At 36.4% G+C, this 14,948-nt stretch overlaps 1 protein-coding gene across 8 annotated transcripts in view; it reads left to right on the forward strand.

Moving 5' to 3' along the window:
* The window catches only part of LOC121959156 (calcium-activated potassium channel subunit alpha-1a), a 111,836-nt gene that overhangs the window by 55,125 nt on the left and 41,763 nt on the right, over positions 1-14,948 (forward strand). For 3 of the 8 annotated variants that reach the window (XR_015774971.1, XM_088069978.1, XM_088069980.1), the window contains exons 4-9: positions 1,102-1,195; positions 2,248-2,359; positions 9,532-9,607; positions 10,575-10,650; positions 11,349-11,519; positions 13,734-13,825. Coding sequence is in view for 7 of the 8 variants with exons in the window: in XM_088069978.1 (XP_087926104.1) it covers positions 1,102-1,195; positions 2,248-2,359; positions 9,532-9,607; positions 10,575-10,650; positions 11,349-11,519; positions 13,734-13,825 (621 nt within the window). In the remaining variant the exon portion in view is untranslated. Of the gene's footprint in view, positions 1-1,101; positions 1,196-2,247; positions 2,360-6,687; positions 9,441-9,531; positions 9,608-10,574; positions 10,651-11,348; positions 11,520-13,556; positions 13,649-13,733; positions 13,826-14,948 lie in introns of those variants that run through there. The other 5 variants (XM_088069984.1, XM_088069985.1, XM_088069979.1 and 2 more) reach the window with 3 other exon arrangements.

The following is a 14,948-nucleotide window of genomic DNA, read 5'->3' on the forward strand; positions in this document are numbered from 1 at the left end:
TATGAATATTGAAGACATAACCAAAGAGTAATTTTTCTGATTTATTTGTTTAGTGGCTGTGAATTAATGATGCACAATTGCAATTTAACATAACATTGCAGCCTGTTTTGCTGCTGCCCAATTTCAAGGTTGAAAAATACCAAAGTTACCCTTTGAAAGATGAACCAAATAGCAAAATTGTTTTACATTAATTTTCTGGCAAACAGCAAATTGATCATTGACTTATTGTTTCATCACTAATACAAATAACCATCATATAAATGTTCTGTTATATTTGTATTCATTACACTCAACTATTCATTCAAATGATGTCTTAATCAAACATATATTCCACATTGCAGTTGTGCACTTATTAACTGTCTTTCTCCACCGCCTTGTTAAACTTTGAATGTCTGGGGTTTTCATTTTAGGAGTGAACAACATTTTGAGAGGAAATCTTTTAACTTCCAGGTCATCATTTTTATTACACAGTCCTACTAATCTATTACAGTCACATTCACTTGGTTAATCATTTCTCTTTATTTGAATTCTTAGTGCCAGATACGAGCTTTTTGAGGGTGAGACTTCACTGCATTGCTAGCATTTGCTATGGCTGCCTGATTTCATAAAAGAAGATATGAACCCTGCATGCATTTTTAACCCTTAAACTACTGCCTTGGCTCTGCATTTCCATCATGTTTTGACTCAATTATTTACCTGAAATGTTGTCCATGAGATCGGAAATGCAGGCCTGAAAGGAAAACGGCACCATTTTCATTATGCGATCTTGCACCTGGAATATGACAGATTGTTTCGCAGTTATTTAAGGGTTAATCAGGTATCTTGACAAGTTATTGCTTGTGTGACAATTAATGCATGTCCTTTCTCAACAGAAAACCCATTGGAAAATACCAACTATTGCACTTTTGTCAACACTTAAGTTCCTCTTCTTTTGGAAATCTTAAAAATGGAAAAAGGAAAAGAAGAATGCATCTTTTATGCTTTTTTTTTAATACTGTTGATATACGTGCATTTTACCAACCCTTTCCTCACATGACCAGCAATATTTGTAAGACATAACATAACAAAACATAACATACTTTGTTTTTCTCTCTCTAATAGTCCGATCGAGTCCTGCCAGAACTTCTACAAAGACTTCACGTTGCAGATCGACATGGCATTCAACGTGTTCTTCCTGCTGTACTTCGGCCTCCGTGTAAGTAAAACTGAACTGTTGCCAATATTTTAAAGGTTCAGTGTGTAGAATTTAGGGGGATGTATTGGCAGAAATGGAATAATATAGTAAGTATGTTTTCTTCAGTGTATAACCAACTGAAGACATCAATTGTTTAGTTTTTGTTACATTAGAATGAGCAGTTTATCTCTACATAGGGAGTGGGTCCTCGTCCATTTAGCCCGCTATGTTGCAACACCATGTTTCTACAGTGGGCCAGAAAGGATAAACCAAACACTGGCTCTAGATAAAGCCGTTTGCGTTTTTTTAAGTCAGCCACTATAGTTAGAAAGCTATTTATTAGAAGACCATTATATGCAAAATGCTTTTCTCAGTGTTTTTACCGGTTTAAACGGCTGGGTCCATTTGTTTTTGGAGAGTAAGAGACTCCCAGTAAGAACCTCTTAAACCTCTGGATCTTAAGTTATCATGGAAACTAGGTGAACACACATTAGCAGGTGCTAGACAAGTGGCCAGACGGCGACATATGAAAAAGCGTCACGGAAACACTGCTTTATTTTTTTTACTGGTTTTAATCACCAGGTCCGTTTGTTTTAGAGAGGAAGAGATTTCTGCAGATAATTTGGCTTTTGGTAAAAATCTCCTGAACATAGAACTTTGAAGGAATATTAACCTGGAGAAGTTTCAGCCGGTGGCAGTCTGCTACGTGGTCAATCAAGACAGAAAAAATATACATGTACAGTACAGTATCATGGGGCTTTGTCGTTGTGGCTCTCTGACATGGACACGTGCAGTTTGTAAACTGTATTCGCTGATGAAACACAGCAGCACACAACCCCAGGGATGGTTGATGACGCTGAAGGCTTACGTTATGCCGCTGGGATTGCCTGGTGCCGCTGAACCGCGAGTGGCATACCATTAGCCACTTTTCGATCTCTGCTTCGATCTCACAAGACAGTACTAAATCCCCTAAAGACATACACACTGTTTCTTTAAAAGATGTCATTTATTTCCAGTCTTATGCGTGTGCCTAAACACAGTGAATCTTATCTCTAATCCTTAATTCCCACCAGTTCATTGCTGCCAATGACAAGCTGTGGTTCTGGTTGGAGGTGAACTCGGTGGTGGACTTCTTCACGGTTCCTCCGGTGTTTGTGTCGGTGTACCTGAATAGGAGCTGGCTCGGTAAGGATGCTCACATTGCTCACACAGGCTGTTAAACAGGCCGTGCCTTGTACAGTGAATCTTTGGGCTTGTACTTCCCAGGAGCTTGTGCTGCCACCCAGTGGATTTGATAGATCCAACTGTTGTCAGTGAACACACCAGATAATCTCAGCACGTCTCTAAAGCTGCAAAAAGAGCACTTCTCAGTATTTTGTGGTCTGTAATGTGGGCACACCTGCAAAATTGGCCATACAAGTTTGATAATTTTGTCATGAAATGAACTTTTGCATGACTTGCATGAAAAGTTCGAATGATCCTCAGTATTGCTGTGGAAATACTGCATCGAATTAAAACCTCTGCTACAGCACAGCATGAAAACCAAGAAGCATGGTGACTCAAAAGCTTTCTGAGCTTCACTCGTCAAACTAATGCTTGTTTGCGTGACAACACTATCAAACATTTTATGGCTCTCATCTGGTGTGCCATTTAAACTTGCATCTATGCAAGTCGATTTAAATGGAAATGTAATCCATGCCTTTGGCCATGTGTTTTGGGCAGCAGGCTTTGTGCTGCAGGTGTCATTCGCACGCCCTTCACCTCTCCTGCAGAACTCTCCAGCACATCTGCAATAACACACGAATCAAATCATGTTGTTATTGGAAAGTACATGAATGGATAAAATGAGGTAATAGGCTTTGTTTGTCGCTCGAGCGCTAGAATAGAAGTCAATCTGCTAAATGTGTGAAGCTCATCACTCAGAGAGGTCTGTGAGGAATTACAGGATTAAGACGGATGTTTTTATTTTGCTGCGTTACAGGTTTTTATGGTTGCTTTTTGTTCTCCTGTCAGCTGAGGAATAAACCTGCCGCGCGGTCAACCCCAGCAGTGAAACTTTAGAGTCAATATGACAGCTTGATAGGTACAGTTGCATAACGTGCCTGTGTGTTTTCTCTGGGCTGATGTTCTGTGACTTCTAGTGTGAAAACAGTAAAAGTAAAACAAGCTAGTGCTGGTTGCTGGTGCCATCTAGTGGACATGAGAGAGTATGCCTGTGTGTGATTTGGGGAGCAGTTTTCATGTCTTTGTTAGCTGAATTATAAAAAAAACAAATTGGTTTGTTGGCAACAATACCTTTTCTTATGGTCATTTTTTGCTCATTTTTTTCTCTACTTGCTATTTGCTGCTTTAATTTTCTTTCTGATACAGCCCGTCCTTCACTTTTCTACATAGATACATCCAATTGTTTGAAAGAAAAAAAAAACAACGAAAAACAGATTAATCCCTCAGACCCCTCCTCTCATGCAGAGCATCTGTTAGGTCTGTGTGGTTGGAAGGATTGTTAAAACTGAGCCTGACACTGAACAAAATATATGGATAATACAGTTTAAATTAAACTGAACTGGGGCTGCACAATACACACACAAATAAAAAAAAGAAATGTAATCTTATTGGGATTATTTTGATAGACACTGCAGTATGAGTCCTGATTTTAGTGGAAATGGGAATTTTTGAATTTTATTTTCACTGAAAAAAAAAACCCAGCTTGATTTTTGCTGGGGTCTGTCCTAAAAAAGCCTAAACAGGTCCTAAACATGTTTCCTGTACATCTGAAGATATGATTTGTAGATCAGGGCATCTCTGTAGCATCACAATCTTTATAAAAGTGTGGTGACACGTTTTACCCTTATCAAACAAAAACCTGCTGCTCCTCCTGTTATTTGGGATATGCACTTGGCCATATTGCGATTCCAATACTATTTTGATTAATTTTACATCCCTATTCAAAACAAGAACTCTATTTTACAGCTACATTTTATTTTGTGTCTCAGTGATGTTATGAGTTAAAAGATGGTAATGTAAGATTTTAAACCGATCAAATTAGAGTTGAGAGAGGAGTTGTAATATGCCAGGAAGAGTAGCATTCAGATGCATATTGTTTTTGTTTTTTTTTGCTGACATAGATATGACAGCCAAAGCACCAAGAAGATTTTTCAGACAGACATTGACATGATACTGACTTATTCTTACCTCTAAATTATTGATATTACAGACAGCATTCTATTTTGTGGAAACCTACTTTGCTCTTGAGGTTGTAACCTGTGACATTTAGAAGAAAATGTGAGTGTTAGTTTTAACGCTGATTGTTTTGGCTGCATTTTCCAGAATTCCCAAGTCAAGCAGTGTGAACATTACTGTGATTCTGTTGTTACTGTGACCATCCTGTTGTTGGTGTTTGCGTAGGTGTTGCTCTTTGTGTTTGCTCCGCCATTTATGCACGCTGAGCAGTTCTTTTTTTTGTTTTTCACAAAAACCAAAATGCTGCACTTCCTGCCAGACTTTGAACAGCAAATACAAAAAGCATTCATGCACATAGTTGACTGTATACAGGTTTGAATTATTTTGTGTTGTATCTAAATTTGCATCTAGATATACTACTAACATATTTTTGCTAAGGCATTAAAAATATACATTTGGTGCAGTTTTCAGATGTAATTCCTGTGGAAAGAATTCTCTGTTAATCTCAGTCAATATGGTCAGATGGCAGTTGGTCGTGGAGGATTAGTGACTGATTTACTGTTTAGTTAAACAGGTGATGAGGTCATAAACAGCTCAGCAGCATCTGTTCGCAGCTGTCCAGCTCTGTCTTCACATTAAAACTCCATATTTCATATAGTGCTCCTGTCTCAACCATAGACTGTTTATAAAGACTTTATATACAGTCTATGGACTGAATATTTTGACACAAATTCACACAGTATGAGCTCATATTCTCTCATACTAACATTGATGCATGTGGGTGTGAGCATGACACACGTTTTGGATGTTTTTTAGAAAATGCCTTTTTGCAGATACATAATGCAGTGGTTGACATACACAATAACACGTTTTAACTGCAAAGTCTGAACTTTAAAGCAGAAATTCTGTCCTGAAATGGAAACAGGAGAATTATTTCTGAAAAGTGAAAATAATCCAGAGCAAAAAATATTACGCAGTAAACAGGACATAACTCCACCAGATAAGGTTAGGGCTGCACAGTATTGGATTTTTTTTTTGCCAATATTGGATATGCTGATATATAATTACTCATTTGACTTTTTTTGACCTTTTTGTCTTTACAACATCTGTACACAAATGCTACACAAATGTACACATACATTTGTGTAGCATGGAGTAAGTGTGCAGGCGTATATATCCAATTTTTTGCCACCTAATTTACTTTTAAGTGATAACCAAGTCACTTCTGTGAAATTAACATATTATTATGCGTGATAGTTCACCAGCAGATGGAGACATAATATACAGCACTTTTCTGTGTATGTAACATTCAGTCAATGTGCCATTTAAGAAAAATACATCAACTTAAGGTTGATATTTTGCATGTGTTCACTCTGTCAATAAAAAAATTATATATATATGTATATATATATATATATATATATATATATATATATATATATATATATATATATATTTTTTTTTTTTTCATTTTAAAGTCAATATCAGCGGACTCCGATGACATGCCAAAATTATTGTACATCCCTAGATAAGATATTCATGTCTTGGTGTCCACATGTTGCAGCTTTTTCCCTCCTGAGCTTATTATATTAAACTGTCCACTAAAACTAAATGTCCTCACATGAAAATTTCCTAATACTGTGGTTCCTGACTTGAAGCTCAGGACCTCTTAGAAATTTGTAATTTTCTAATAATTTTGCAAGGATTTTACTGGAAATAACTATGTAGAAAGAAATCATAATAATAAAATAAGAACCTTCAATCTTCAATTCCTGATCTTCAGAAAACTGTCCCAGGATCCCCTTGCATGTGAGACACAGCTTTAGGACAGTCATTTGAGTTTAGTTTGTTGTGTTGAGTTTATGAGCAGTTGATTTCCAAAATTTCCTTGAAAGAGAAGCTGCATTTCAGTCCAAGTAAATATTTTTTTAAATTAGATTGTAGACAAGTTTCATAGTTTTACATGATTGACCTTTTGGTTTATGATCCCTTAAATCAAAACAATGTCTTCTTGTAATCCCTTGTCACCTGATGCATACTTTAATTCCCCCAGTTATGACCAGTTCAACTAAAGAGCGATTTTAAAGAGTGATTTTTAAAAATGTTTTTTATTCTCAGCCGAATAAAAATCTAAAGAGATGAACATAACTTTGAGCAGCATAACCTCTTTTTTGTCCCCCAGCAGGGGGTACAGGTAGTTTGTTTAATATATATATATATATATATATATATATATATATATATATATATATATATATATATATATATATATATATATATATATATATATATATAGTTTAAACATAGACAGGCACAGATAATTCACAAATTTAACATTTTCACAATTATGAAAGCATTTACAAGTGTAATTGTCAATACATAAGCCTTTTAAAGCCTTTTAAACTGTTCACCTGAAATAAGAGCATTTAAATTCATGTTTATTGGAGCTTAATCAATTTGAATGGGGCAAAGTATTTAAGTAGTATGGTATCTTGCATTTAGTATTTATTCAGCATTTAATCAGTTTAGTATTTTTTATAAGTATATATTATAAACTTAGTATTTCAGTATATACTTTTTAGATTAGTATTCATGTGTGACCTGACCCCCAGGTTGCAAACCACTGCTTCAGATTGTGCAAGCAACTTATTGCATCACTGTCTCAATTACCCCTATAATTACACGACAACATACTATACTATTTGTAGGGGTTTCTACAAACTGTTGATGAATTTACAGGTACAGCACTTCATTTGTGGGAATATATAGGAAACAACAGGACCTGTAAAATATAACATTCTAAGAAAAAAAATGTTTCTCCTACTCATTTTTTGTCTTTAGAAATGCTGCAAATGAATCATTGTTATTTAAATTCAAATTAAACAATCTAAAAAGAGAAAATTATCCTTTCGGCTGATAGATATTGACATTTTCAAACTGACAATGCTGCATTTTCAATGGAAGGTTTGTCAAGATGAAAAAATATATTCCCTTTATTGTTTGTACTGGAATGATTTAGGGCATGCTGAATGTGACATATTTCAAATTTTATTTCCCACTTAGCTTAAAAGGACTTTGCAGATTAAGATTTCCATCAGCTGCTGCGTTTTTTCTCTGCTGCAGTGACGTTTTTCACGTTGCGCATTTAGCTTTAACATGGACTACAATAGCAGTTATTACATCAGCTGTGATTAATTTAGGGATTATTGCAGAATCACTAAATCCATAGAAAAACACAGCGATTGCCAGAGCTTGTCATTTTTCCATACACAGCTTTGCTGGCTGTTCACATGACTCGTTTTGTCCTACAAAGGCGAGACATGCTGTTCCTTTCCAAGATTAGAGAATGAAATTTGGTTTGTCAAGAGCAGTAGCGGGGTTATAGAGATGAGATGTAGGTTACATTGGAAAGCCAGCTGATGGACACACTCGCTGTCTGGTCTCTTCCCTTCCCTGGATGAATCCTAAAGGAGCTTACACTCTAATATCCTGATGGGAAAAGGGTCTGCTTTAAGCTTGCCGAACGATCACAGCGAGGATGCTGTGAAGGTCTATGGTAAATCAGATCAAAAAGGCTTCCTAAAAAAAAAAAAAACTACTACTTTTTGACACCAACTTGTTGGGTGGTAATATCATGAAAGCACCTGATTCTTTTTGCATTTTTCCCTTTTTGGAGGAGGATCATATTTTTTCTACATGATAGCTGGAAAGGTGGATGCAGAATAGTCAAGATGTGGATGTGAAGCAGATTTGGGACGACCAAAAGTAACTTCCAGACATGATTCCCACTAAGATGTTAGCGTACAGGGGGCCCGATGGAGGCACACACGCTCAGACAATTCCTAACACAAGGAGGCGGAAGAAATCAACTGGGGAGCTCTTCCAGAAGGGTTACAGGGTCAGGATGGGCCACGGACAGGTCAGCGAGAAAGAGGACCAGGACAGCATCTGCTACAGCCTTGGTGCATGCTTCCATGTAATCTCCTACTGGGGTAAGACCTGCAGGACGCGGGAACGAGGGGGAATCTCCACTAAAGCCAAAGGCTGGCGTGTCGAGAGGTCTCAGGACTCCAGCTGGAGCAGGTTCAGGTTCAGGATTTGCTCTGTATTATGCTCCCCATCTGGCAAACGCTCACTTGAAATGAAAAATGAGCTTTAGCGAGGCAAACCACAGTTTACGTCATTTCACCAAAGATTATTTATTTATATTTTTCTGGCTGAACGATCGCCCCGTAACGTCTTTGATTTGTGTCATTTGGCATTCACACAAATCTATTCCAGCAGGGGAAATTCGTCTGCCAGGTTAAAGCACGCAGAGATGGATTTTACTTGATTGCTCACTCTTGGCTGAGGCAGCTTTTAATTGTTGATGCAGCACCAGCACTGCAGTGGATTTTTTTAAAAACTAAGTTGGATCTATGAATCATTTGGCTTTTAAACTCAGGTGGGAGGTTCCTTTTACCAGGTAGTTTACTGCAATGCACCTAAACTATGAAACAAAAACAAAAAATGCCTTATTTTTGTCCATCATTTGTGTTTTTTGTAGCTCGTTTCTGGGCTATTTGGACTGTATTATAATGATCTTGTTATTTAACATATACAGGTAATCAGTAATCATGTACAGGAGCTCAGGCTGGTGTCATCACCGCTGATTCTGTTGGTATTTTGTCGTCCTTGACCTCTTGGCAACAGGCACGAGCTCTGTTTTTTTCTTTCCATAAATACTCTCAAATTTAGGATTTGACGTCACGTCTTTTTAATCATTGAGTTAGGCGTGACAGCGTCCACCTGTCTCTAATCCAGGTTTTCATTTCGTCCACATTCAGAGTTTCACCCAGCAGGAATGAGACACGTATCAGGTAGATGCCGGTGCTTTGCAAGGCTTTTGAGATTGAAACAGATTGTTATGAGTTGCTGAAGAGAGATCTGGGATTTTGAGCTTGTTTTTATTTTTCTCCACATATTCAAAAAAAAGTTTATTTGATGATACAGTAAGGCTCAGTTTCGTTCGATCAGTTGGAGTTGTTTTTTTTATTTGTCAATATGAATCCGATGAAGCTGATAAACATGGATGAAAGTATGAAAGGTACGACGTTCCTGTAAAGCCACAGTCGAATGTTTTGGATGTTGTTGTCATTCATCTCTGATAATTTCTTTATGGTCTTTTTTTCTCACAGGCTTGAGGTTTTTAAGGGCCTTAAGGTTGATACAGTTCTCAGAAATTTTACAGTTTTTGAATATACTAAAGACAAGGTAAGTGTATTCATATTTTATCTCACTTTTTGACATTGCAGCAAACTGTTTATAATGATTTTTGACCTGCTCTATGTGTGAACATTGCTTGCAAAGTTTTTTGGAAACTTCTGTGTAGCTTTTAGCATGAATATGGTTTTAAGGTAAAGGGGGAAACTAAGCTTTTTTGCCTGAAGCTAAATGAGCATGCCATGCTTGATTTAATTTGATTTAGTCAAAATAAATACACATCACAAATAACACTGCAGTCAGTGATGTGAACTTGAATGATGGAGTATTGAATGAAACAGCTTTCTGTTTGTCTCCTGGCTGGTTAGAATTAAAGCTTTTTGCACAGATGTCAGGGAGAGCTTATAGTGCAACAAAATGCTTTAGAATAATCTCCTCACTCATTCACTCAGATGAAGGTAATGACACAAAAAACAAAGAAGGGGAGGACAGAGGTCCTGCAGGAACTTGTTTCACAATGAGACTTTAACTGTATCATAATATATATACATATTTGATCACAAGGTTAACATGTTTACTTTTGCATTAGTCACAGATTTAAATATCATGGGAAAAAAATAACTCTGTTTTGAAAATCTATTGTAAACTTGTGACTGGCTGAAACAAACAAAGCATGCCTGTAATTCTCTACATTGAAAAATATTTCAATAGGAATTAAATAGAGCAGCTGTAAAGACTTCAGAATTTATGCAGAACTGTTTCTAATTATATCTTATATAATAATAGAATATTTTTATATACTACTTTTAACAGTTTCTCACTGTAGCTCACTATTATAATGTCCCTCTTTCTTACATACGACCAAATGCAACATGAAAGCTGTAAAGTGCATTTAAGAGCATTTATCTTCCATCTAACGACTTATATTGACATCTTGGATTCGGTATTTTCCTTATATCAGTGCAATAACTATATAAATAATAATTCATACTTTGCTGTCCTGCTCTTCTTTAAATAGCAACTCAATAAAGCTGGTGAACCTGTGTTCAATCTTCATAAGCACATGGCTAACCGCAGCAGGATTCATTCATTTGGTAAGTTGTAGGAGCCTTTTGATTTAAGGGGAAAACATATAAGTGCAGCCCATAGAGTGCTACAGGAATGATGCTTTTTATTTATTTATTTATTTATTTTCAACCTGGTTCCCTCGACATTTTTTTTTCATTGGTTTTTGTATTATTGCAGAAAGTCAGCTCTGTGGCAAACAAACATTTGTGATACTTACATGTTTTCATGTCAGCAAATAATTCTCACAAATGAACACCACTTTCAGGATTTTTGAAGCGTAAATGCAATCGCCAGAAATAAAACGCTAATGTTAAATGAACTACGAGGCTGTAAAGCCGTGTTCAGCATGATGATGTCCTTTAGTCTCATTAAGCCATTTGTTAGCAGCCACTTTTTTAAAGACACATTAAAGCTTCAAAATTGATAAATGGGTTATGTACTAAAGTATTTTATGTTGTAGAAGAAAATGCAAAAGTCTCTTAAGCTTGATTTAACCTTGGACCTTATTTTAGGCATCTAAACAAAAACCCTTTCAAAAAAAAGGGTTGACTTTGAGACGAGGGGAAAGGGGGATGCTAAAATGCTTACACATTTCCGTGTTTTCGGACTCATTCCTGCACCACTCTATGGCTGCTCATTATTTGTATGTACTTTTAGACGTACATTTTCAAACTACTTGTATGTGTTTTCCTGGTTGTTGTACAAATCTCAACCTCTGTTCCAGGTGGAGAACTCAGGGGATCCTTGGGAAAACTTCCAAAATTCCCAGGCACTTTCCTATTGGGAATGTGTCTACTTACTCATGGTTACTATGTCCACTGTTGGCTATGGAGATGTTTATGCCAAAACCACCCTGGGCCGCCTGTTTATGGTCTTCTTCATCCTTGGTGGTTTGGTAAAAATCCCTCTCATTACTTACTCCTGCTTAAAATCCTCCATGCAACCAATCATCACACCCCGCCAGGTGTTAACAAACACCGGGACACTCTCAACTCGGGACGCGGTTCACCCGTTGTTTACACCGATGGTGTTTTTGTGGCTCGCCACTTCACCACTGTATGTTGCATGTCAAGTATTGTATGAGATGTCTACGGTATCGCAGCATGTATCCAGGTATAATGCTGAAGTTTTGTTTTGTTATTTAATATTTCCTGTATGATGGAGAATATTTGATATTTTTTGCATCTATTATTAACTGTAATAGTACTGCGGTTTCAGGTTGCTCCACCCCCCTGCCTCCCCTCCCTTTTTCCAACAAACACAATGGCACAAGGATGATTTATTATAGCCCAGCTTGATGGATATGGCCACATTATCTCAGTTTCTGCACAGATATTTAATGGCATATTTGTGATTAAAATGCATGAGGTGGAGATTTACAGAATAATTATATAATGATGAAGTAAATCTTAAATCTTACAGAAAACATCATCATTTCTGGGGTTTGCTGTAAACCAATTACCTGATAAAGAAAGATTTACACTGTCATTCAGATCATTTAGTGATATTCTGGTGTGATCCTGTCATAATCAGAAACTTAAAATAATGACTTGACTCTCAAAATAATGAGAAACTCAAAATATTGACAGTAGATATGATCATATATGAGCGAATGCAGCGAGTAACCATTCTGTTTTCTCTTCCGGCTCATGGCCAGTCAGGCATCATCTTTCATGAGGGGCAGTTTGTGTTTTTCATTGCAAATATCAAACAATATTTAATACCGGCAACAAACTCCTCCACGAATATGTCTTTGCTAAAATAAGAAAATGTTTTGTTTGCCCCTTCACTAGATTGGATGGATGTGAATTAATTTTGTGCATGTCTTAACTTGCCCTTAATTTCACAAAAAATTTAACAAAACAATGAAATGTTATAAGGACATTGTTTTGGGAAGATTTCTCTTTTTATGCGAAGTCCTTATTTTTTAGGTACTATGTCATTATTTTGAAAGTTTCTCATTTCAATAATTTCTAAGATTTTTTTTGTATCATACTGGCGGGAATGGGCTTTCATTAAGTTAAAAAAAGGGGTTTAACTGACATTTTATATGTCAATGGAAAGCCAAATTGACCCTTCAAAAAATTTTCAGCCTTGGAATGATATATTCAGACTTAAAAAAAAACTTAAAGTGTGGATTCAACTGCATTTCTTGGTTTAATAATTATTTCTTTTAATGTATTATTAATTCAGATTATTTCGTGCAAGTATGTTGTGGAAGTCTCTAACAACTCGCTCATAAACACACAGGCAGCAAGCAAATACTTAAAAACTGTGCAAACAGCTAAACCACATAATAATGCATTAATGTCAATTATAACAAAAAAGATGCAAGCAGGTATTTACTTCGCTGTCTTGTCAGATCTGCACATGTGACCTGTTTAATATAAAATTCTTAGTTTGTAAAATACTCATAACAGACAAATGTATTGTGACATTTTGGACTGAAGTCGGAACAGAAACACAAAGTTCTTCAGGCCATTAAGTTAATGTCTGCCATCCATTTGGCTGTGCTATCCAAATCAACCCGACGTGTGTTTGTTGGACGAAACATGGCACATAAGGCTTTTTCTTAATTTTTTATAATTTCTATTTTTCTATCCCAGATTGACATACCGCTCATCAGCTGTCATTTTTCTCCTTTATTCTTCCAATATCCGTAAATATTGGCCTCGTAATTTCCTTTTTCATTTTCATACTTTTCTTGATATTTGGAATGTAAATGTGATACAACTTTACATTCAGCAGATATTCACTAATTTGAATGAACCTTTTTTATTTCTTTCTCCTTTTTTTCTGTTCAGTACTAATACTATTCCTGCACACACAGTGGTGTTCCTCTTTTAGACGGATTTCTTTAAAACTAGAGGACCTGTTCTTCTTTGCCTATCTTTTTTTTAGTCTCTTCTTCTGTCTCCTATCTTCTCCTTAGGCCATGTTTGCGAGCTACGTCCCTGAAATCATAGAGTTAATAGGAAACCGCAAGAAATATGGTGGTTCCTATAGTGCGGTTAATGGGAGAAAGTAAGTATTTAAGGGGGCTCTACTGCCTCCGACGCAGTAGAACCTTCTCTGCATGCCCTTTTCTTTTTCTTTTTCATGCATGTAGGCCATGTTTGCTCGCTACGTGCCAGAAATTGCTGCTCTCATCCTTAATCGGAAGAAATATGGAGGGAGTTATAACTCGACCAGAGGCAGAAAGTAAGTCAAACAATAAAAAAAACAGCAAACTTTCAATGGTGTGGTTTTGTGTGACTCAATTGGCCCTCTCATAAAGAGGTGATCCTGATTTTTGCTTAAATATACGTCATGAAACTGTAATATGAGATTTTTATAATCTCAATTAGCAATAAAGTCACACTGTGACTGAAGAACTTGGCCATGATCAATGTGTAGAGTTTATTGTATTTTATTGCTGCTGCTTTTTTATGTGTGCTCATTGCTACTTGTCATGAATGAATGTCTGCTTTTACACTGCAAAAAACATCTATTGCAACAAGTTTAATTTGTCTGTGAATGGATTGTAAAAGTGTTATTTCCTCCAAACGTCAGAATAGCTTGTATATGACCATCATCAGTTGCACTATTAAACGCAAGGCTCTACATTATAAAATAGTTGTAGATGCAATAGAACTACTTGGTTAAGTTTTTAAAAAAACGTGGTTTGGGTTGAAATAAGTATGATTGTATGTTAGGTAATTCAAATAAGTTAATGTTGACTTTGGTTTCAAGTGGGACATGAACAGTGGCCTCCCAGGGTAGAAGTCCTGTGTTCGTTTGACCTATACACCCACCCCAAGACCTTTCTCATACAGTACATGGACTTGGTTGCGCTTTAGTAAGTACAGCCACTAGAGGTCGCTGCCTAACAAAAATCAAAAATGTGGGTTGTAAAAGGCTCCCGTACAAACAACCTATGTGGTCAGATTTTGGAAGACAGTCTCCAATCAACATGTTGTCACCATGTTGAGGAAAAATGACAGATTTAGAGAAATTATAAAAACTTTAAAATTCTTCCAACGGGGTTAAATTTACCACGAGACAGATATTTTACAGTTGTTTTCAGGAAACTGGACTTTGAGAGCTCAAAAATAGGCAAAATTACTCCATGAAAGGAAGATGTTTTTTTTGCAGTGTATTCATGTATACGTACCCTGTTATTGTCATGCATAAAGATAGCACATGTCGGATTTTCTCTCATTTATCACTGTGACATAAAATATGATAATCATGCTGCTGTCGAGAAACAAATAAAATATTGAAAATATTTAGCTTTGATTTCAGTAAGGGCATGATTTGCCTCTTGTGTATTTAACTTCACGCT

This window comes from Plectropomus leopardus, chromosome 19 (assembly GCF_026936395.1).
Source record: "Plectropomus leopardus strain MGB_pleo_1.0 chromosome 19, ASM2693639v1, whole genome shotgun sequence".
NCBI lineage: Eukaryota > Metazoa > Chordata > Actinopteri > Perciformes > Serranidae > Plectropomus > Plectropomus leopardus.